Below are 21,798 nucleotides of genomic sequence, written 5' to 3'. Positions count from 1 at the left end.
CTAATTTTGAAAACTATCTTATGGAGCTTTGGCCTCTGTTTTCACGATTAGGCCGCCAACAGAAAGACAGTATTTATGTTCACATCGTGGCATTGCTCTTTTTTCTGGCCATGATGGCCCCGAAATTGCCGTGATATTGAATGTTGCATTTCATCTAGGGTCGAAATATAACTTATCAAGCTAGATTCCTGTCTTACGTAATCTACGATTCTACGTTTATGCCGTCAAGCAAAGCCTCCCAGCCTTCTCTTTTCCAAGGAGCCATAAAGATGGCCCTCTGGGCATCTCCCAACGTGCCTGCCTGTGCAGAAGCTTCACATAGTTCCTCGGAAGTCAAGGGGCCTTTCGGCGGTACATTGTTTGAAGCTACTGCAAGAGCCATTTCCTTTGCGTAAGCATCCTCGCTTTCGAGAGCCAATCTTCTCCACCCCGTTGCTTTCCATGGATACAGCATAATCATTTCTTGACACTCATTTAACATTTCGAGCTCAGAATTGCCATGGTGTTTGGGGCATATCTGAGCCATGGCTTCGAGAACGCGCTCTATACGTGTAAGATCATGTTGACTAAGTCCTTCCGTTACGCGAAGCGTCTCTAGCTCTTCGCGAGCAGCATTGATTGTATCCATGTCCTCCTCGACAGCCGACATTGCACCTAATAGTATTACTGAATTGACGTGACCTGGCTGCCGTTCGATCGTGTCGAAAAGCTGTTCCTTAGCAACGGAACGCTCGTTGTCCCCACCACGCGCCCAGAGGACCTCGGCAAGCATGCAAACAACATCGGGCTCCGCTTTACTATTCTGAAGGGCTTTCCGAAACGCTTCTAAAGCGGTATCCATATCTTTGAGATAATATGAAGCAAGTCCGAGCGTAAGCTGAGCTGATAAGTGGATCTTCCCTAGCATTTCTGGCGACACTGTGTCATCTTCAGATGTCAAAGCAAGAGCAAGATTCGCCTCTTCTGAAGAACGTTCATAATCATGAGCCGCGAGGTGATTCCTAGCAAGATCCACTTTTGCCTGGGCGAATCTCGCCAATGTAGATGGCGATTCCGTCCGCTCATATTCAGCTTCCAACTTCTCACACAATTGTGTCAACGTATCAATCGCCGGAACATGCCTCCCCACTCTCTCGTTGTATAATGCAGACAGGAGCTCATAAGGCTGATTTCCCACATTCAACACACTTAGCTGTTGAAGTGCAAATAGTGGCTGAATCATTTGAAGCGTATCACCTCTTAGACGTTCTGGCTCAGTCATCAACTGATCGAATGTATGTGCTGCAAATTCCTTCTTCACGATTACAAGCCCAGAATCAGATATCTCGAACGCATGCTTGAAATGCAACAAGGCTTCATGCACCTTTCCCCATATGAGCGCTACTAAACCTTCGCCAACCCAAGCATGCGCATAGTCGGGGTCTGTACTCTGAGCACGTGCAAACGCTGTATGGGCGAGCTCGAAATCGTTTTGGAGGAAGTAGAGAACGCCTAAGTTTGTCCAGGCCTTTACGTTACGCTCATTGAGATGCAAGCTGCGAACGAAGGAATGCTGTGCAACCTTCGGGTTGAGCTTCGTCGTAACCACACCAAGGGCGTTCCAGAATTCAGAGTTACCAGCTTCAAGTTCTATGGCACGCTTGAAGCAACGCATCGAAGCCTTTAGGTATTTGCTACGTGATTTTGTTGTCTTCAATTGCGTTGGCTCGTCGAGGCAGGCGTGTGCTCGGAACTCTGCCCAGCCCAAGTTGTACCACGAGACGGCCTGCGCATGTTGGTCATGTGCACAGCACATTATAGCACGTTTCTGAGCCAGTATAGATGCCGTTAAGCAATACGACATATTCGAGGTAGTTGAGTCTGCGTGCTCGTCGTTCTTTCCAATACTGTCTAGTAAGTCAAGATTCACTCCATCGTTTTCGGCAAAAAAGTTGTATTTATCCTTCTCAAAGCTCTTCACCAGCAATTTCCGTACTTCCTCTTTGGGCATCCTGTCCAACCCCGTCTGTACAACGGAGAACACCGCACACGCATCCGCAATTGCTTTCCATAGGTTAAAAGCGTTAGGCATGTACTCTGCAATTCCAGCTGCAACTTTCAGTGCTAATTCCGTGCTGTCAATAGCGCCACCAAAGTATCCAGTCTCGATATTTCTCCATGCTCTTTCCAAGTAGGTTTGCAGTAGTGCAATCTCCACGCCAAATTCTCGCTTTCTAGCGTCGAGAACATCCTTGTATCCCTCGATTGCCTTGTCATAAGCACCCAATTCCCGATTTACATTCGCCAGCATGTACCCTGTGAACCACTTCTCCTCGCTCTTGCTTGCTGCCCCAGAATCCGCCAACAATTTCTCAGCATACTCAAATGTCCTTGCGGCAGAGTTATATCGCCCACTATTGTGATAACTCTCTCCTAGCCCGACATACCCATGATAAGCTGTTGGATCAATACGGAGCGCTGCTAGGAAGGAAACAATGGCTGCTTGGTACTCCAATCTGTTCATCTGGACAACACCAAGAGCCGAATATGGCCAGCTGATTCCTTTCTTCTTCGAACCTGGTGGTGGCCTCGTCTTCCCCGAGTCAATGACACGCTGAGCGATCAGTGCAACGATGTCCCAATCTCCTTGGTCAGCAAAAGAACGGGCGAGACGTTCAGCAGCAACGATTTCCGAGGCTGATAGCTCAAATGCTTTTTGGAAGCATTGCCGCGCACGTTTGCGGTCGCGGGCGTAATCCGAGTAGTAAATACCTAACATAGTATAGGAGGGCGCATAATTGACATTTGCTTTGATAGATGCGAGAAATTGAGCATAGGGTCCTTTGCGGTCCTTACGACTTGCTCTTGAAGGGTCAAGATCCCACTCACACTTGCCGATACGGTACAGTGTTTCTGCACGCATATCTTTAGCGTCCGGTTTCATCATTGCTAGACATGCTTTAAGTTCTGCGAGACCCATTTCAGTGTCGCCGTTTAATGCTCTGCACCAAGCAAGCTCTGCGCCAACTCGGGCATTGGTTGAATCACGTTCCAAAGCTCTTGACAAATACTCAATAGCTTCTGCATACTCTTCATCCTCTTCGAGAACAAGGCCAACACCTATAAGTGCTTCTGTAAAAAATGGTTTACGGGCCAGGATATCTTCAAAAAGTGCTCGTGCTTCGCTATGGAATCGTGGACTCTGGTGATGCACCAAAGCAGTGGCCAGCATAGTGTTCATGGCATCAGCGTTGTTTTGCAGTTTCAGACCTGACTTCTTGCTTTCGTTTGCAAGAACTTTTAATCCTGCGCGAAGTGTATCGACAGAGGTCTCGTACTCCTCAAGATGGTTGTAATACTGGCCAACTAGGCGATGAGCTAGAGCTGAATTCTTTGCTTCAGCTAGTCCATCAGCCATGGAGAGCAGAACTTCTTCTGCTCCCGTTGGCATTAGCGATACACCACCTCCAGTGTCGTCGTCGTCGTCAGTGCCGGTTTCTGCGACTTGCTGTTGAGCGGGTGGGTTCGGAAAGGGCGAGATCGAACTATTGAGATAGCCCTTGAGCACCTTCGAAAGTCCACTCTCCGGGAAAAAGTTTGTGTATTCGTATAATGTGCTCGAATCCATTTCGCTTATATTCTCAACGTCTGTCCATTCCAGCTCAATATTCCACGCAAGAAGGCACGCGTGTTTGATGATGACCATTCCGTGCGCCTGTTTGAGCACTTCCTCTCTCTTCTTCGGCTTTTGGTCCTCCGGTAGCACGAGAAGCGTATCGTATGCTCGCTGGAGCAACTTCTCTTCGTATTTGCGCCTTGTTCCGTCATCCTCGGTCCAATCGATCACTCCTTGATACAGCTCTTCCAGGTCACTCTGAGCGTAGATCTCTCTTTTGACTTCTGCAATGACCTGCTCCTTTCTCGCTCCAATCCTCGTCCTTCTGGTCTCCACCTCACTCTTCTCTATCGCCTTCTCTTCGGCCTCGGTCACTTCTGCAAGTCTCATGTACGTATGCGAAGGATGTGGAAGCCGTCCTTCAAGGAAATTGTAAATTGGTCCCGTGGGCAACTGAATGGCGAGTGCTTTCTTGTACTGCGCCCTTGTTCCCCTGTTTTTGCCCACTCCGACAAGCTTGTCCACGACGGATTGGCACTTGTGCTTATTGTCCTGCGCAGCGTACACCTTGGCCAGGTTCCAAGAGGCCCATATGTAACCATCGATTCCTGGCCCTCCTTGGCTTTCGTACAAGCTTTGTAGGCCTATCCATGCCCGCTCATCGTTGGGTTGGAGCTCCGTGGCGTCCTCGTAAGCCTTTGCGGACTCCGCAACCTTGCCTTGTTTGTCGTACGCACGCCCAAGGAATAGCTTCGCGAAATAATTTTTGGGGTCTGATGCCAGGACCGTCTGAGCTTGTGCAATTGCAGTATCCCAGTCTTTAGCATCTATTGCGGCTTTTGCGGCTTTGAGTGCCGCCTTGGTACTCGCCATGGTTCTAGCGATAGAATGTCATGCAAAATTGAACGCGGACACAAGTCAGCATAGAGTCCATGACCTCTCTGAAATGATGTGTTTGCCAGCGACAGAATGATTGCCCATGAAGTTAAAGATCGACCAGGTAGTTTTGTGCTGTGTGCTATTTTGAACTTTTCGAGTAAAAGAGATGACGCAGGTGAAGCTTCAATTCAACCCACTTACCGAATTCGGCCAAGCTCAGCCTTAGTTCTATAGACATTGACACTTCCTACACTACAGCATGCTGCATATGTAAAATAATGTGGTCTAAGTCTATAAAAGCTCTGATTTTGATTCCAACTGAATCTCAATGAGAAGAGATTGAATAAAATTCGGGGCGGTCGATGCGTAACGTACCATTTTCTTATTTAACATTTGGTCATTGAATTATTCTTTAAGGCCAGAATTACTGCAGATTGGGTATACTTTCTCCATACGGGGCTTGCTTCTCTTCTTGGAGCTATATTGTATTATGATGGAGAAAAGATGTAATTCTAGGCTTTAATGTAACTATCAACGATCTAACTTTGTTTTGTACGCTAAAGCCGTGAATGTATGTAAGTTTACGTCCAACCTTTATCCAGAACGCTGACGTTCAAATTGGGCGGGAAATAATTTTGAACTTGGATGCACAATTCTCGCGAAACCCCCGCAGCAACACATGGATCATATTCTCTATTTCCAGCGTTGGTGTTTTTGGCGCTGCTAAACAATTAAAAAAAAAGGTGAACATCGTGTCCATCGTAGGGATCTCTGGACACAATCTAGAAGCCGCGATGCTTAAGACTTGTATATGAAGACCCTATCTTCAGGAGGTATCACTGTTTTCTCTCTTGGAGGGCCAACGGGTTTGCCAAATACTAATTGCGCCTTCAAAGCCCAACTGGAGGGCACCTTCCATTGTTCTCGAACACCTTCGTCGACAATTGGGTTGTAGTGCTGTAAGTTACAACCAAAACCCTCGGCAGACAACGCTGTCCATACAGCATATTGGTGCATACCTGATGAGTGCTCGCTCCACTGTGGCATCTTTTCTTTGACCAAGTCCCATCTTGCCGGGCCGAGTTGTTTTTCGACGGCTGAAATACTATCTTGATCCTCGAACCACAGCACTGTGCCGTACCCGGACTTGTATTCGGCGAGTTTTGACTTTAGAGCCTGATAAGCTGGCAGAGGCCATGTTTTGACGGCAGAGTCTTCTGCAAGAGTCCAGAACTTTTCATGCTCTCCTCTCAGTAAGATGATTGCACGTGCGCTTTGAACGTTGAAGGGAGAAGGGCATTGCGTGACGGCGTGTTGTACAATCTTGATGATACGTTCGTCCGATGTAGGAGATTGGGGAACAAGCGCGTATCTGGAGCGGCGTAATGCCATAGCATCCCATAGAGAAACTTTAGTTGCCATCGTTGGGCTAAATTCCTTCTTTCTTGGTAAACTTTCCAAAGTTCTTCGAAGCTGTACGGTCTAGCGGCTTGTAAAAACAATCGAATGAGGATAAGAATGATGTCCTGCCTTCTCACTGTGCGATGCCATGGTCTTTATACCTGAACTGCCAATGTGTGTCACGGACTTAAGAACGCTTAGAGAAGAGAGAAAACCCTCTGATTACCAAGAGCGAGGATAGCAGCGAAGAGCATGTTCTTTGCTACGCTCGATGCTCCCGATGTCCAGCATGTTGGTTGGCTGCAGTTGGAATTCTTCAGCCACGGGACGTACATCTTGGATACAATAGCGGCTCGCTATCGGACTGGGCTCGCGCACACTTTCCTGAACAGGAAAAAGCACGGGCCAGTGCTTGTGATAATCCGAAAGAGCGCAAATTTAGGTTCATGATTGAATCATATATCCGCGCTAGAGTTGGTTATAACGTGAGGTTCAAGGCGGAGATTGAGTGAAGGGTGAAATCTGCCAAGTTCAAAAAGCTAAAGGAGATAAAGAAGCTACTCTATCTCCGTCAATCCTGTCTCAAGTCTGTGAGCGCAGATTTCATCCCCGTATGTTCTCTGATACGTTCGAATGTCAACTCGGCGTACATAGCCTGATGTGGTGTAATTATATCCAAATTTTTGATGACTTTGGTAGGCCATAGGAGAAAATAGCCACCGACGGCCTTGCCCTTGGGACTTGTAGTACTTTTAATTGGCTTTCCCTTGTTAGTAATGTCACCTAGCGATTGAGGGACGGTTGAGAGAATTTCATCGGTCAAATGTCGAACAGTGCTTAAAGAGTAGGCTCTCAATTCATTTACCTCGCAATTGACTGTGTGATTTTTGAGGCGGTCGAGGCGGTCGAGGCATTTAAGGAGCTGGCAATGCATCAAGATCCGAGCCGTCCTGTGATAATTCCATTCGTAGGCCATCCAGGCATCAGAATGTAGCTGCAGGGTTTCCGGCAAGAGAGCAAATAGCTCTGGAGTACATTCTACGTCTTCTCTGGAGATTGTCGTAAATTTCCAATGTGGCTTTTCATGCCAATTCACGGCAAGCTGGTCCAAAGTGTGCATTTCTCGAATTACTGATACTATTGTGAGAGCATCAAGGCCATCATTATTGACGTTTCGTAGACATTGGCGAGCTTTCTCGCACACTTCATTGATTTTGCTGTTGCGTTTCTCAATGTCGACAAATGGATCGCCTTCGTCGAGATTGTCCAGCCATTGGGTCGAATCCGGCATTGGCGGAAGTCCGCGAGCAAGCTCATGGCGCTTCTTTTTGCGAATTTCGTAAGTCGAACCATAGATAAACTTTGATCATGTTGTTTCTTACCATTCTGTGGTGTGAAAGCCGCAGAAGGCTCCATCCTTTGGGATCGTACTCCCCGTGAGAACCTCGTAAGCGAAGGATATTTCTCATACCTTGAACGTGAGAGTCTATTGTTGACGGATTGTCGCAATACAGCGACTTCGTGAGTTAGTGCTAGTACCTCAGATATATGGCTCTCTCGAATTACTAACCTCAAAGATGTCCAATACTACGACGGTCATCAATACGTAATCAGAACTCTCTGTGATGTCGTCTTCCAGACTTTTTGACAAAGCTGACAGCCCTAGGCCGTAAAAATGGAACGCCATTTGCTTTCTCTCCTTTCCGTTCGTTCCATCCGTAGCGCTCGCATATGCGACTGCAAGAACGGCATAGCGCAGTGCATATCGGTGCGTGATATTGGGCTCCATGAAGAGGCTCGGAAGATGTTCAAGGAACCCGCGGGATGATCCACTGTTGCAAGGATACATCACAAAGCGGTCGAAGAATCTCCAAACCTCAGGATTATCGGTACCAAGCTCCTTTCGTAATGACTCCGGTGTGTTTGACGAAATGCTGAACTCGAAGGGTGTTGTATTCGAGCATGGACCAGCAGGCGTCCTCCAGGTCAGCATTCTCGAGCAAGTGGCTTTTGGCAGCGGACCATTGACTTTTGATTGAGATTGCAATTTCTGCTCCACCTTTTGAGTCTCGCTCTTGAAGATGAATGCTCCTTCGACAGAGTATCCGGAGCAAGGCTCACCCCTGGTCTCACATCGTCGACATCCACCTGTTCGTCGGTCGCATTTTACTTTTCTATTTCGGCATTGCTGGCAGCCTTTGAGCAAACGTGACATACCCAGATATTCGTATATGCAGATAATTATGGAAGGAAACCACGTCCGCTATCTTCTAATTTGCGCTTCTGAGTTCCAGTCGAGATTCTGTGTCTCCCAGTAAGGTTGAGTTTCTTCGTGCACACTAAACCGTAAAAGGATCATCGAACAATACACCGGCCGTGACGAAAGGCTCAAATGACTTCTCCCGAGGTTGACAGTCGCTCGAGCTCACGTACAAAATGATGTTGAGATCGTAACGGCGAGTTTGGAGATCTAGCAGCGGTTGTAGTCATCTCAAGACTCCTTGAAAAAACAATTTGCTGATGTCTGCTTCAAATGCTCTCGCTGATCACTGGATGACATCGAGACTTCAGTTAGAATTAGCTTCCAAGAATTGCGCGCATCGATGGTGAGATCAAATTTCCCGGACAGAACATCAGATGAACCCCTCGAACACGTGACTGCAGTTTCTGGAATGAAACATCATTGTTATCAGACCTGTGAGAGGCGAAATCATGACGCGAAAGCCTGCAAAGAAAATGTGAAAGTTCGCACCTAAGACGCTAGCGGTTAAAAAAGGGCACCCCAGAAGCCAACGTAGTGTCACCTCTCGGGACTTTCACCAAGATATGTTTATAACCAGCTTGATGTACATTCCAATTATGAGATTAAAGCTAGTGGTTGTATCAGCACACATTACCACCACCTCGCCCAACATGATGACGCAACCGGGCCTCCTCACCACAAGTCTGATACAAGTTAGGAAAGCCGTTATATACAAAGCAGTACTGGCTGTACATCAAATCCCAGAGCAGAAAGTCTGGCTTTTCATTAGGAATTTTCCGAATCCTCCACCGACATCTTTGTGAAACACTTCTCCCTGTTGAGCAAGAGTTCTCAGCTGCTGGGCTGGACGACGCTCAGGAATCGACCGAACGCTCGTGCGAGGGAGTCTAGGATGCTGCAGTACTCCCATGGAGCACATCAGCGAAGGCCACGGTCGATTGAGGAGGCCGATCGACAGGCTGAGTCCTCGAGAGTGAGATATGGGTAAAGTACAGTTAGGAAGAGAGAATGGACCAGAAATCTAGATGAAGAAGTGTGAGAACAGTGCGAGGGCGCGGCACACTGGCGAAGTGACTGCATGAAGGAAAAGCAAAGCACGCAGGATGCTGGCAGGAACGTGGTACGAGAGAATACATGCACGGGGATGGATCGGGCGGCCGCAGCTTAGTAGAAGTGCTCGCTACGATGCGCCAACGATTCTCCTTTTCTCCTCGGTCGAGAACAGTGACGCTCCTTGTTGCAGAGCAGTCACGAGGACGGGAAGCGACGAGTCCTTGAAGTCGCCGGCGGAGCGTATCTGATCAAGGTCATCCTCCAGCTCCTTCGTGACCTGCCGCAGGTACCAGGAATCGAAATCCGCTTCTGAAGACTGCTCCTGCAGTGCCGAACACGTTAGCGCTGATCGAATGCAGACGCACTGTCCGGTGTGCGCGGAAATGGAAGAGCAATACCTTTGACATAGGGCTTTCTGCGGCTTCTGGTTCAGCCAGCACAGCTTGATCTTCCGTCTAGCGAGGCAATCAGTCCTCAAGCCGCAACACTTCTCGTTTGATGACGACAAGGATATACCATCTCAACATCTTCGCCACTCAGCGGCTTCTCGGCGCTTTCCTTCCGCGAATATTGGCTCTCATCCTCACTTGAGCTTGAGCTTGAGCTTATATCGGCTTTATGTCGAATTAGCCTCCCATTCACATGTTTCGAGGCATCTCTCTCTTTTCCCCCCCCACGTTGGGACTTACCATCCCTGCGAATCTTTCTCCTTCTCGTCTTCTTCTTCCTATCCTTTCTCGACTTTTCAGCCATGGGCCCTGCTTCTATCGAGCGTCTAATTTTTTATAAAACCTCTTATTTTTCTCGTCTTCACACGTGGCGTTAGGCCGTGCGTTCTAAAGGCTTGTAAACGAGCTGATGAAGTCTTTTTTTCCTCCGCGTTTCATCGACATGAAGAGAATGAGACGTCTTTTCTCAGTTGGGTTTAGCATATCGATAACTCTAATGCGGTTACTCCCGCTATGCCCCTGTCAGTCGCGAGCCGCGTTGGCGCGCCTTTGGCTACGTGAAAGAAAAACACTCTCTTCCCAACATTCGCTGACACGCACTACTCTTCCAATGCAGCCATGATCAAACGAACGTACTCCAAGCGCAAGCTTGGAGTCTCATTCAGCACGGATGGCACTACCACTAAATATCGACGTGTCGATGATAGGGACAACACTCTCTTCTCGAGCCCTTCGCGTTCGCCCACGATCTTCTCGGACGACAACACCCCTCACAACGAGACCCCACCGTCCTCACCTGTCGTCTCCGTATCGATATCCATTGCGGAAAATGAGAAAGCCGCATTAGATAATATCGACAAGGTTGAATCCAAACAGAAGCCCTCCAGCTCAGAACTTCCCGCCACCGCAGTAGTCAAGCGGCTCACGTCGCCGACAAGGCCACTACGAGACCTCACGGCACGAGCACAAGCACAGTCACAGGCACCAGTGCTATTACCGATGGCAAAGACGGCGCAAAGTCGCAGACGAGAGACGAAAGAAGGCGAGCGCCCGAAACGGATGCAGCTGACGCAGACGCGGCTCGACCTGGGCCAGCAGGTCCAGCGGCGTTGTCCAACCTGCGGCATGGAGTACCGACCTTCGCTGCGCGAGGATAGGCAGTTACATGACAAGTTCCATGGCCGGAACGTGGATGGGATCACCATGCCGGCGAGCATGCGACGGCGCGACTTGGCGGCGACCGCCTACGAGGAAGAGACTATCGTCGTCGTAGAACGCGAGCAGCGCAGGCAGCCTACAGCGCGACGGTTGGTGCGCGCGGCGCTCGACGTCGTCGAGACGGAGCTCGGCGGCATAGGCATTGATGACGACAGGCTTTGGAGCGAGGTACGCGAGCCCGCAGGCGTGGATGACAGCGACGACAACGCGCAGAGCAGGACGTGCGACCGCTACAAGACGTTTTTTTATGTGCGCAGAGACAAGATCTTGGGTGTGTGCTTGGCGGAGCGCATCTTCGCGGCGTACCCGGTGCTTGCTACGCCGTCTTCGGCGACAACGACGGCGACAACGACGGCTACAACGACGGCGACAACGACGGCTACAACGACGGCGACAACGACGGCGACAACGACAGCGACAACGACGACGATGACATCATCGTCGTCGTCCGCGCTTGAGACCGCACAGCACGCGCAGCCAGCAACGCTGGGCATCTCGCGGATATGGGTGTCGAAGTGTGCACGCGGCCAGGGAATAGCGACCAAGCTGCTCTCCTTCGCCGCAAGCCGGTTCATATATCAAGTGTCCATCCCGAGGGAGCGCGTTGCCTTCAGCCAGCCCACTGCCAGCGGTGCCGAACTGGCCAGGCGCTTCTTCGGCAAGCATAGCGGGTGGCTAGTGTACCCTGGTTAGGAGTCTGCGCACATGCACTCGCACGCCGATCTGCTGACGACGATGGCTCGGAGCATGAGGACTGGTGGAGAGGGACCTGGACGTCTTCGGTTCTTTGCGTCGGGCGGTCGACGTCTCCGCAGCGTGGTTCGTTAGGAACCACAGAGTGGTGTTGACCTTTCGTATGTGTGTGATGAGCCTCAAGGAAAAGGTTGGGCGATCCAAAGGTCGCTATGTGATGACGCGATATGGCGGTCATGCTCCAAGAGTTCGGAATCTTCTAATTTTTTTAATTTTTAAATCCGAAGCCAATGCGTAACCTTCTCAGGGTCTCTACCGCATGATCCCGTGTTGCACCTAGTCTTACGCATCGGCCAGATGCTAAACAAGTATACGTATGCAGAGGAGAAAGATTGAAACATAAATAATGATCAGGAACCCTGGATTGATTCGCGATATTCATCATAATCTCTTTCATTTCATTACAACTAGTTAGCAATAATGCCCTTCGTTGGTTCTTTGCCTTCCGAAGAAGGGTCTTCTTCCCAATTCCATTTCACATCCATTTGTGGGCTCTTCTGATGGCATGTGTGGCTCTTCGACGAGTGGGTGCATTTATTTGTTATCTCGTTTGAACAAAAAAAAAAGACGTTACATGTGGCGTGGTGTGACGGTCTCTGCAGATCGGGTGACAATCTATTCGTGCCTAGCACGACGAACTATTGCGAAAAAAAAGTTGCCTGAAATAAACTCGTTATATACTGTCATCATTGCCACTCCCATGCTTGCAAAATGCCCGAAAATGAAATCATCACGAAACCTGATTCGAGTGGGTATGTGTACGCAACTGGTTCAACAGTCGAATAGCAAATGACCTGCTTGCTCCGCTAAGACCCCAATCGTCCAAAAACGCCGTGTCCATGTTATGATGGTGATCGTTGCTGCGAAAGTTTCGAGTGAAGAATAAGAAAACCTCCGTGATATCACCGAGAGCGAAGGCCGGAAGGAGTCCAACCCACTCTCGGTGTCCAAAGTCTAATTTGCAGCCGCTCAAGCGGTAAGTGCGTGGCATTATGCCGTAAGCTGAACTCCTAATCCTTTTGAATCCATCCTCGGAATCGGGCTCGAAGACAGGGGTATGGACCCGATTCTCATTACTGGGTCGAGATCCTTCCGTTCCCGACAGAGTGGCATCCATTCATAAAGAGAGTAGAAAACTAAGCTTTTATGACCAAGGTTGGTAATGGTGTCAATCGTGTGTTCAGATAGAGCGAGGGTGACGAAAGTTTGAAGTGCTAAAGTGGTGATTTTCGTGTGCGCGCCCGCACCTCCTAGTCCCATATCGATGCCAAAGCACGTTGTGATAAGTCTAGGGGATCGGAGGGCCGTAGTGATAATAGGCGTGATACTGGTAGTGGTTGAACTGCACCTCTAGGCTTGTGGGCATCATTCCAGGACAGAAAGGCGGTGACGCTGGCCCGTTCATAGGCAGAGCTTGAGGTGCAGCTGCCCCAGGCATTTGCTGAGCTCGCATAGCTGGACACCGCGACATCTGAGGTTGCGATGGACCGATCATGGGTCGCTGTGGAATGGCCACAGGCGCAAGGTACGGATTCGGCGCGAACGTCGGAACATTGTAACCGGGAGCCGTGAGATCATGCGACTGTGTCGACGCCGCTCCATTTGGCATGGACGACGATTGCGCGTTGAACTGTTGCATATAAGGGCCGAAATGGGCGGGCAGCATGGGTTGACGCGGACTCATTGCCTGAGGACCCTGAGGAATTGGATAAGGCTGAAGTGGATACATCGCCCGATTGGAAGGCGGCGACGCATGCGGGGTAGAAGTCGGTATTCCGGGTGTGGGCCGCATGCTTTGCGGCGGTGTGTAGCCTGTGGGATGGTAATGCTGCACTTGGGTAGGCATTCCGGGGCGGTAGCGGTCGGCTCCGAGGATACGCGAGACGGTGGCCTGGTAGTCTCTGCGGGCCTGTTCCCTTCGTTCGCGGTAGTGCCTGCGCATGTGGTCACGGTTGAGAGCACGAGCTGGAAGATCCGGACGGGCACGCTTGTACGGCCTCGGAGGGATGATGCCGTTCTCGATCTGCAGCGTTCTCAGCTCGACCGGGTCCCAGGCTCCTCGACAGTACGGACACTTCAGTTCTGGGCTTGTCCGCGAATGCTTGGGCGTCAGGAGCCATTCGACGAAACATTTCTTGTGGAAGTTGTTGCCGCACGTGAGCTTACACCAGATAAGCTCGTTCTGCTCTTGCTCGAAAGGCTCCCAGCATATGCTGCAGTCGCCATCCACGTCCTTCCGTTTGACGGTCGAGCCCGAGTCTGACGTTGTCGCTTCCACTTCGGACGGGCCTGAAGAAAGCGACGCGGATGATGTGGAAGCCTCAGCCGTGTTCCCCAAAGCAGGCGCTCTTTGCGGCAACGCATGGAAATGTTGCTGCAGTGACACAGGAGGGCTTTGCGAGCTTGAGACCACAGCGCTAGGGTTCCTCATTGGCAACGTGGTGGAAATGGGCCCGCCAGACGAGGTAGGCCTCATCTGACCGGTGGGGAAAGAAGAGGCTCTGAGGTCGTGCGGTGACACGAGGCTGGGTGAGAGGTCTTCTTCCATGGGACTTGTCATGAGCACGTAACCAAACGAGCTGAGCTGGTGAGGGGCGTTTGGTCTTGTAGAGAGCGCCGAAGAGAACGAAGACGGATCCCTGGGCTGGCCATTTCGCAGTGGGAGAGCATTCGCAGCCATGCTCCTGGGGTTAGGAGCTGGCTGGCGTCACGCTCGCTGGGTGTAGGGCGTCAAGGGCGCTACGGTAGCGTATTACTTCGCAGAGACGAGACAGATGAAACGGTGAAGTGCAATGTGGCCGGCAAGCAGGAGCAGCGCTTACTTGAAGCAACACCAAAATCATTCGACTTTGGATCCCGTGGAAATGACTGGAGTGGCCGGGACAAGTTGTCTGTGCGGTTTCCAATCTTTAGGATTGAGGAGGGGCAGCACAGTGAGGTGAGCGTGGGCGGCGGCGTGAGGATGAGTGAGCTGCGATGGCGTGGGAAGTAAAGAGTGCCAGCGGGAGTAGCAGCGGCGGCGGCGACAGTAGCAACAGTAGAGGCGACCAAAAGCAAAGCCAAGGCAGGCCAGGGCAGGACTACGGGTTGGCGGGCAAGACAAGTTACTTATAAGCTTGAAACTGCAGGCATGCGCTTGCGAGGCGGCGGGATCGCCGGGCCAAGGGCGTGCGTGAGGATGGGAACGGGCGTCGCCTCTGGGACGAAAACGTGTGGTGCCGGCTAGAAGAGGCGGCGATGGGGTGGAGAGAGTGAGAGGCGAGGCCAAGGCCAGACGCCAGGTCAGGTATGGTAAGGTGAGGTGACAAGTCGGGTCGGAAATGGAAGGGTTTGGCAGGGTCGAGGGCTCTTTATGTACGTTATGTGAGCAGCGCAGCAGGACGGGCGCTGAGCGAAGGGAGGGAAGGACGAGAGAGCGCGCGAGGAGCAGTGGAGTGACGGAGGGGGGAGAGCATGCGTATGTATGTCGGCACGTACGAATGAAGAGCAGAATCGAGGGCGCGCAAGAGTGGACGAGCTACCACAGAAATAAAGAACGGGGCGGGGTCAAAGAGGTGCAGGTACGGGCACATGGGCTGAATCGAGCGATGATCCAAGGACGGCATGTCCAAGACGAGCGAGCGTAGAGCGGGCGTGTGGACGTGTGGGCGTGCCGGCGACGGGCGACGGAGCGTACAGATACGTTCTGCGTGCAGACAGCGCGAGTCGCTGGGCCCGGCTCAGCTCAGCGCTGCTCCGCGACGCCATGCGACGCTGCGTTTTGCTGGGGACGAAAGGACTGGACGGAGCAGCGTCACGATAGCGGACGGGCGGGCTCATCAACTGGCCGAGTTCTGCGTCAGAGCAAAACCACAAGGCCACAGGACGGGGCCAGTCCAGGCTGGCAGCGCAACAGCGTAGCCGATGCGTGCGCCAGCGAGACCCGTCCAGGCCAGCCCATCCCATCTCATCCGCTCTGCTTGCTTCACAACTTGCGGACCGCCGTCAGACGTACATCCGTGGCGGACGACGCCCGCACCCTCTCACCAGTCCTGTGATCAGCGCGGCACAGCACCCAAAGTGCGGGAGCCCTAACACGACTCGGCACCCTGCCCAGGCCCGCGTAGCGCGACGAGGTCCGCTTGTCGACACGAGACAAGGCCAGGTCGGGAGAAGGCGACAGGTACTCCGTCCACACAGGCGATAACGCTGGCCCAAAGAGTCATCAGCATCCCGAACAAGGCAGTGGCTCGACGGAGGAGCGCCTGTTCGGCTGGGACGGACAACGTCCAGGCCGCACGCCTCCAGCCCCCCTGTGCGGGCAGAAAACGTGATGACGCGAACGAGTGTGCTACCTACACGGCGGGGCCAGGGATGGTGCAGCTCGAGATCGTGGAACGCGGTAGAGGCAGCAGACACGGCCGGATATCGAGGTCGAAGTTCCATGGAGACGCCATGTTTAGCACACGGGAAAGAAAGGCGATAGGGCGTCATGCTACGATCACCCATCCGCTGCAGAGTCCTCGTCATCACCAAACATTGTCATCACCAGCCTTATTCGTCACCATTCCCCGTCACGGCCCGTTTTGGTGTTGACAGTTCGTGGTCGCCGTAGCGGCGCAGCAAGAAAGGAGCATGTTCCTTTTACTCCTTCTTGCTCCTCATCCTTCCTCGATCCACCAGCGGGTCCACACCCTCTCTTCACTCGTCATGCCCGCCGAGAGTCAAAAATGGGCCAAAAGAGTCCAGTCTCTTGGGTTCTTGAGATCCGCTTGCATTCAAACCAGTTAGAATAAGGTCCAACACGGCCCCAGTGGCCGACCAGCAATCCAAAAAGCAGTCGTGCGACCGTGGTGGCCAGCGAGTGCTTTTTGGACGACAACAAGGAGAAGATGCCGGGATACAGCACCTAAAAAAATGCAAAGGAAAAAAAAAAAAAAATAAACACGAAGCAACACGGGCGATGCGTCTGGCGCTCGCATGATTGCTGGAAATGCAACGGACCACGTCCCCGCTTGCAGCCAATGTTCTTGGAGGGGGTAAGGTCCCGCAGTGCAAAATGGGGCACAGAGGTTTGGTTCTGCGACGGGTGGAGAACAGGATATCTGGCACGAGAACTTTGTGATGTACTTTGCTCTGTACGATTTAGGTGGTCTGCCATTAAAAAGTGCCTGGCGGCGGTCTCGTCACCGTGCACAACGCACACCGGCGAGAAAGGCGGAATGGATACGCGGGCGCCTTGTACCTCGTGCCTGTGTCCGGGTGTGAAAGGCACAGAGTGCAGTACAGGAAGGGAGAAGAGAGCGTGTGTCTGACACGTTGCCACGCAAAGCAGTCGGGCTTCAAGCAGCACAGGAAGGCACAGCAGAAACTAATCCTCCGTATAAGCGTTTGCCGCTCGTTTTGCTTCTCGCTTTTGTTCGCCTTGTCCGGCGTCGGTTGGCCTAACGTTTGCTGGGCCAGCCTGCTGCTCTACCAGGTAGGCCAGCAGAGCCAGCAGTACATCACACACCAAGTTTGCCGCACGGCTGACTGACTGTCGGCATGCATACCCGCCACACGCACAGCCTGCCCTCGCTCTGATTGCTCACCTTCGATTCATCATACGCAAGACCATCGCTGAAAAGGCAGGGCCCCGTCTGGCTACCGTTGCTACAACACTGCTGCGATCCGCTCATTCTTGTTCATCGTCGCCAAAGCTACGACATGCCCGTAATTTTCCCACATTACAGTACTGCTAAACCTGGCCAGGTCTAGCGCTGTATTTTTTAGTCAGCCTCAGTCTGATTCCATCTCACGTTGATCTGCCTGGCCTTTCCCTTTGTGTCGGTTTTTTTTTTTTTTTTTTCCTGACCACGTTCTGGCTCTCGGCTTGCGTTGCTGCGCTAGACTTACTCGTCGTCAAAAAGCAGCTTTTTCGTGAGATCTCGAGCCCGGCATACAGGTCCGTCGGAGCCATCTCGCCTGCGTTTTCTTTTTGTTCCAAGCCTCGCAACCCTTACTGCTTGCTAATCTTTGCGTCGCTCATACTACCTGTCCTTCCGTGCGTCTTCACCTCTTGGCCCGCGGTCCAGCACCGCTTTTTCCGCCCAACGCACTTACACATACTTCGCTCGGTCACAATATATGCGCATCCACGTCTCGTCGCCACCCCACCGGCCCCTCTAAAAGCTGGGAGTCTTACCAGCCGAGTTCTTACCCGTCCACAGGTTTCGTGTCGTGACGTGCTAGCTTCAGCAAGCCCACCACATTCATCCTGGGCAATTTGGCGCATAATAAAAAGTCCTTGCAAAACGAGGGAACCCACCCTTTGACTGAGCCATCTCGGTGACAACCATGTCCTCTTGCCTGGCCTAGCAGCCCCATGGTTATGTGATACAGTGAACTTCTGTAGCCCTGTCCAACCATGCCGGAGAAGACTCACGTTCGTTTTACCGAAGGAGTCGACGCTAGCATCTCTAACAGGCCACTAGCATCACCGCATGCTGCTGTCTCAAGCCTTGGGAAGAAGAGGAAGCGCCCGGAAAGCGAGCCTGCATCCACATCCTCCACCCAGCACGCTTTCCCGTCAGCTGACTCTCGACCCCAAAAAATTCAACCTTCGTCCACGCAGGCCGCCAACGGAGTCACGCTGAGCAACGGCAAGTCGGATGATGGCCGCGGCACGTTGTCGCAGCGAGTGAACGGGGACGAGCAAACCGCGACGACAAAACGCAAAATAAAACCTTCGACCAGACAGACACCTGTCCGCAATGGCTCGAACGCTTCGCAGCAGCACAGGGCCTCATCGCTAGCAGAGAAGAAGAAAGCGCTGCTCGAACTGCGCCAGAAACTACCGATATGGGCTCACGCAGACAAAATCCGTCGCTCGCTGCGCGCCGCCGGTGCGGACGTCCTGCTCCTCGTCGGTGAGACGGGCAGCGGTAAAAGTACGCAGGTGCCGCAGTTCCTCATGGACGAGGCCTGGTGCGATGGTCGCATCGCCATCACCCAGCCGCGACGAGTTGCCGCCATCTCGCTGGCGCGACGCGTCGCAGACGAAATGGGCACCCCGCTAGGCTCGTCCTCGCCCGCGAGCAAGGTCGGTTACTCGGTTAGGTTCGACACATCAGTGTCGCCGGCGACCAAGATCAAGTTTCTGACGGAGGGCATGTTGCTACAGGAGCTGCTACGTGACCCGTGGCTGAAGCAGTACAGCGCCGTCATTGTAGATGAGGTTCACGAACGTAGCGTCAATGTAGATCTTATCCTCGGCTTCTTGCGCAACCTCGTCTGTGCTGATAAGCGTGCCAGAAACGGCAAGCCGCTCAAGGTCGTCGTCATGAGTGCTACCGCTGACGTGCAAAAGCTGCATGACTTCTTCGAAGCAGGCCGAAGCTTGTCCGCGAAGTTGGCGTCCGGCGAGGGCCAGGAAGACAACGCTTCCGAAGCATCTTGGCGTGGTTTGTCTGACGACGAGAACGGCGACAAAAACGACGCCGCAGCGGCGGACGGCAACCGCCGCGTTAGTGCTGCAAACAGTAGTTCAAAGTCGCAAAGCAGTTCAAATCCTGCCCAGTCGACCTCAGTATGTTACATTGAGGGACGCCAATTCCCAGTACAGATCACCTATCTATCCCAGCCGACGCAAGATTTCGTAGAGGCCGCCCTCAAAGCCGTCTTTCAAATTCACCTCAAGGAGCCCCTCCCGGGAGACATCCTCGTCTTTTTGACCGGCCAAGACACGGTCGAAAGCCTGGAACGTCTCATCAACGAGTATGCCGAGACCATGGATCCGTCGATACCAAAGGTGGGCTTCATCTACGGCAAAGAAAAGGCTTTTTTTGTCAAGTGTGCTGACAGTCACATAGATCCTCGCGCTGCCCTTGTTTGCAGCACTGCCGCAGTCAGCTCAGCAGCGTGTGTTTCTGCCCGCACCACCGAGGACACGCAAGATTGTGCTTTCCACCAATATCGCCGAGACGTCGGTCACGGTGCCGGGCGTCCGCTACGTGGTCGACAGCGGCAAACATAAGATCAAGCAGTTCAGGAACAAGCTCGGACTGGACTCCCTCCTCGTCAAGCCCATCTCGAAATCGTCTGCTATACAGCGGACAGGTCGTGCGGGCAGAGAAGCGCCCGGAAAGTGCGTACGCTTGTTTACCGAGAAGGACTACGAGGCTTTGGAGAAGACCGCGAAACCCGAGATCCTACGCTGTGACCTTGCACAAGCGATCGTGACGATGAAAGCACGGGGTGTGGACGATGTCGTCGGCTTTCCGTGGCTGGACCCCCCACCCCGAGAAGCGTTGGAGAAGGCTCTGATGCAGCTGTTCCATCTGGGAGCCCTGGACGAGAACGGACAGATCACTGATATTGGACGAACAATTGCAAAGCTGCCGCTAACACCCACGCTCGGTAGAGTACTCGTCGAGGCTGCCCGGCCGGAAAGGGATTGCCTACCCGAGATGATAGACATCGTCGCTGCGTTGAGTGTGGAAAACATCTTCCTGAACGTCATGAGCGAGGAGAAGAGGGAGGAAGCCGAGGCGGCCAGGGCCGAGTTGTACAGGCGCGAAGGCGACCACCTTACCCTTCTAGCCACTGTCCGCAGCTATGCGTCAGAAAATACGGATAGGAAGAAGTGGGCGGCCAAGTACTTCGTCAGCCACCGAGCGATGCAGAACGTCATGGATATTCGCAAGCAGCTGACCCAACTCTGCATCGGCCTCGACATGCTCGCAAAAGATGACATCGCCCTAGACCGGGACGCTAGCGCCTCAGCGCCATCCGAGGCGTTGAGCACGGCGATTCTGCAATGCATTGTGCGTGGTTTTGCATCCAACACGGCGCGTCTGGTGCCCGACGGCTCATACCGCACCCTAATGGGCAACCAGACGGTTGCCATCCACCCGAGCAGCGTGCTGTTTGGCAAAAAGGTCGAGGCAATTGTCTTCACCGAGTTTGTGTTCACCAACAAAAGCTACGCAAGGGGCTGTAGCGCTGTGCGTTTGGCCTGGATTGATGAGGTTCTGCGGGCACTGTGAGATAAAATTGCAGTGGGTTGGGCGAGTATGTACAGATAATCAATCATAACGCATTCCAAAAAAGTTGCTTCGTTTCAGTCCTTTTCTTGATATATTGAACTGTCCCAAGACAAGATATTGAATCTTCCACATGCCCCATTCTTCTATTTTCTTCCCCCGTATTTTGGCCTTCCGTCCTGCTACAACTTTGATCTCACCAGTTGAGGGCTATCCGGTGTCATCTCTACCACCACCTCGACGCCCTTGCCACCCTCGCTCTGCAGCAAGACCTCCTGGCAGTCCTCGTCGCCCACGCCATTTGCGAACTGCACCACGACAAAGTCAACAGGCTCCTCGCCGAGGACGACCATGGGCGCATGCCACGTTCCAGGCCCATACGTGACAGCCTGGCTTCCGTCCGCAAGGAAGGCACGAAGCTTGCTCAGGTCTGGCAGGCCTTGGCCCTTGGGCTTCGGGGCCAAGGCTTCTGCGTCCGACAGCTGCGTCGTTGGATGAGATGGCCGTGCCGGCCGAGGCTTGCGCAAACCGCTGGCGACGCCGGTCGCCGCCTGCTGCACGTCCGGCAGCGTCGGCGCCACCACAACCAGGTACTTCGTCTTCGGATCCGCGGCCGCAAGGCCAACGGGCACAAACGTCTGCGGCGTGAAGGGATGCCTCTCCAGAACCCGCACGTCAAACACGTGGTCGGCCTCGCCGGCGCCAGGCCACCGCCTCGCACGCAGCGGGCGCGGCTTGCACACGAACATGTTCACGACCGGCCGCGCCGGCCTCCCGCTGGGCGCTGACCCGTAGTGGTTCGTCAGGTGCGACACGTCGACGTACTTGAGCGCGGAGCCCTGGTTGGCCTCGACGACGTTCAGCCGGAGCGTGGACGACGCGCGGCGCTCGGCGCGCGCCGGGTTCTGGATCACCGTCCCGAACGGCGCAAACGCGTCGCCGTCGAGCCGTTCTATTTTGACCTCGACCGCCGCCGCGGAGACGGGCTTGGGCCACGCCGTCATCGCGGGGTGGCTTTCTTTTGTTCCTCAAATCACTCCTTCCCTCGACCCCACCTCCGGAGACCCAAGAATGGCCGTGTGATCGGTAGCGAAAGACAGGATTCTCACGACAAGGGACAGGGGAATATCTGTCGGGTCGTGGACTGGTTGGAAAGATTTCAGTGATCTGACGGCAAGAAACGTT

The 21,798-nt window shown here is 53.0% G+C and overlaps 8 protein-coding genes across 8 annotated transcripts; 2 read left to right on the top strand and 6 right to left on the bottom strand.

Annotated features, from left to right (window-relative positions):
- Positions 1 to 131: 131 nt before the first annotated feature.
- PV09_05898 (uncharacterized protein) lies at positions 132 to 4,615 on the bottom strand. Its single transcript, XM_016359461.1, has one exon. The coding sequence runs from the start codon at positions 4,466 to 4,468 to the stop codon at positions 203 to 205; it is 4,266 nt and encodes a 1,421-aa protein (XP_016212710.1). The 5' UTR covers positions 4,469 to 4,615; the 3' UTR covers positions 132 to 202.
- A 433-nt stretch (positions 4,616 to 5,048) lies between these two features.
- PV09_05897 (uncharacterized protein) lies at positions 5,049 to 5,896 on the bottom strand (the record flags this gene model as incomplete). Its single annotated transcript, XM_016359460.1, has 1 exon — positions 5,049 to 5,896. One exon carries the CDS (start codon positions 5,894 to 5,896, stop codon positions 5,273 to 5,275), a length of 624 nt encoding a protein of 207 aa, XP_016212709.1. The 3' UTR covers positions 5,049 to 5,272.
- A 550-nt stretch (positions 5,897 to 6,446) lies between these two features.
- Positions 6,447 to 8,209, bottom strand: PV09_05896 (uncharacterized protein; the record flags this gene model as incomplete). Its single annotated transcript, XM_016359459.1, has 3 exons — positions 7,446 to 8,209; positions 7,258 to 7,392; positions 6,447 to 7,199 (listed from the first exon to the last, which is right to left on the bottom strand). Exons 1-3 carry the CDS (start codon positions 8,088 to 8,090, stop codon positions 6,447 to 6,449), a joined length of 1,533 nt encoding a protein of 510 aa, XP_016212708.1. The 5' UTR covers positions 8,091 to 8,209.
- Positions 8,210 to 8,704: 495 nt separating this feature from the next.
- On the bottom strand, positions 8,705 to 10,061 carry PV09_05895 (uncharacterized protein). The gene is made up of 4 exons (XM_016359458.1): positions 9,881 to 10,061; positions 9,708 to 9,805; positions 9,590 to 9,646; positions 8,705 to 9,513 (listed from the first exon to the last, which is right to left on the bottom strand). Exons 1-4 carry the CDS (start codon positions 9,942 to 9,944, stop codon positions 9,319 to 9,321), a joined length of 414 nt encoding a protein of 137 aa, XP_016212707.1. The 5' UTR covers positions 9,945 to 10,061; the 3' UTR covers positions 8,705 to 9,318.
- Positions 10,062 to 10,205: 144 nt separating this feature from the next.
- On the top strand, positions 10,206 to 12,019 carry PV09_05894 (uncharacterized protein). Its single transcript, XM_016359457.1, has one exon. It carries the CDS (start codon positions 10,259 to 10,261, stop codon positions 11,549 to 11,551), a length of 1,293 nt encoding a protein of 430 aa, XP_016212706.1. The 5' UTR covers positions 10,206 to 10,258; the 3' UTR covers positions 11,552 to 12,019.
- Positions 11,964 to 15,152, bottom strand: PV09_05893 (uncharacterized protein). The gene has a single exon (XM_016359456.1). It carries the CDS (start codon positions 14,289 to 14,291, stop codon positions 12,900 to 12,902), a length of 1,392 nt encoding a protein of 463 aa, XP_016212705.1. The 5' UTR covers positions 14,292 to 15,152; the 3' UTR covers positions 11,964 to 12,899.
- Positions 15,153 to 17,454: 2,302 nt separating this feature from the next.
- Positions 17,455 to 20,672, top strand: PV09_05892 (uncharacterized protein). The gene is made up of 2 exons (XM_016359455.1): positions 17,455 to 19,379; positions 19,441 to 20,672. The coding sequence occupies exons 1-2, from the start codon at positions 17,997 to 17,999 to the stop codon at positions 20,614 to 20,616; spliced, it is 2,559 nt and encodes an 852-aa protein (XP_016212704.1). The 5' UTR covers positions 17,455 to 17,996; the 3' UTR covers positions 20,617 to 20,672.
- PV09_05891 (uncharacterized protein) lies at positions 20,558 to 21,795 on the bottom strand. The gene has a single exon (XM_016359454.1). It carries the CDS (start codon positions 21,615 to 21,617, stop codon positions 20,796 to 20,798), a length of 822 nt encoding a protein of 273 aa, XP_016212703.1. The 5' UTR covers positions 21,618 to 21,795; the 3' UTR covers positions 20,558 to 20,795.
- Between the last annotated feature and the right edge of the window lie 3 nt (positions 21,796 to 21,798).

The sequence above is a fragment of the Verruconis gallopava genome (genome assembly GCF_000836295.1).
Source record: "Verruconis gallopava strain CBS 43764 unplaced genomic scaffold supercont1.19, whole genome shotgun sequence".
Classification (NCBI taxonomy): domain Eukaryota; kingdom Fungi; phylum Ascomycota; class Dothideomycetes; order Venturiales; family Sympoventuriaceae; genus Verruconis; species Verruconis gallopava.
The sequence above is the reverse complement of the archived record's forward strand: the minus strand, read 5'-3'. Positions and strand labels throughout refer to the sequence as shown.

Bases quoted from the DNA above. Each gene is read 5' to 3' on its own strand.
- PV09_05895 (XM_016359458.1), bottom strand. From the start codon at position 9,944: ATGGCTGAAAAGTCGAGAAAGGATAGGAAGAAGAAGACGAGAAGGAGA. The intron at 9,806-9,880 runs GTAAGTCCCAAC...TTCGACATAAAG, and splicing joins GAGAAAGATTCGCAGGGATG to CCGATATAAGCTCAAGCTCA. The intron at 9,514-9,589 runs GTATTGCTCTTC...TCGGCACTGCAG, and splicing joins CAGAAAGCCCTATGTCAAAG to GAGCAGTCTTCAGAAGCGGA.
- PV09_05893 (XM_016359456.1), bottom strand. From the start codon at position 14,291: ATGGCTGCGAATGCTCTCCCACTGCGAAATGGCCAGCCCAGGGATCCG.
- PV09_05898 (XM_016359461.1), bottom strand. From the start codon at position 4,468: ATGGCGAGTACCAAGGCGGCACTCAAAGCCGCAAAAGCCGCAATAGAT.
- PV09_05891 (XM_016359454.1), bottom strand. From the start codon at position 21,617: ATGACGGCGTGGCCCAAGCCCGTCTCCGCGGCGGCGGTCGAGGTCAAA.
- PV09_05892 (XM_016359455.1), top strand. From the start codon at position 17,997: ATGCCGGAGAAGACTCACGTTCGTTTTACCGAAGGAGTCGACGCTAGC. The intron at 19,380-19,440 runs GTGGGCTTCATC...ACAGTCACATAG, and splicing joins TGGATCCGTCGATACCAAAG to ATCCTCGCGCTGCCCTTGTT.
- PV09_05894 (XM_016359457.1), top strand. From the start codon at position 10,259: ATGATCAAACGAACGTACTCCAAGCGCAAGCTTGGAGTCTCATTCAGC.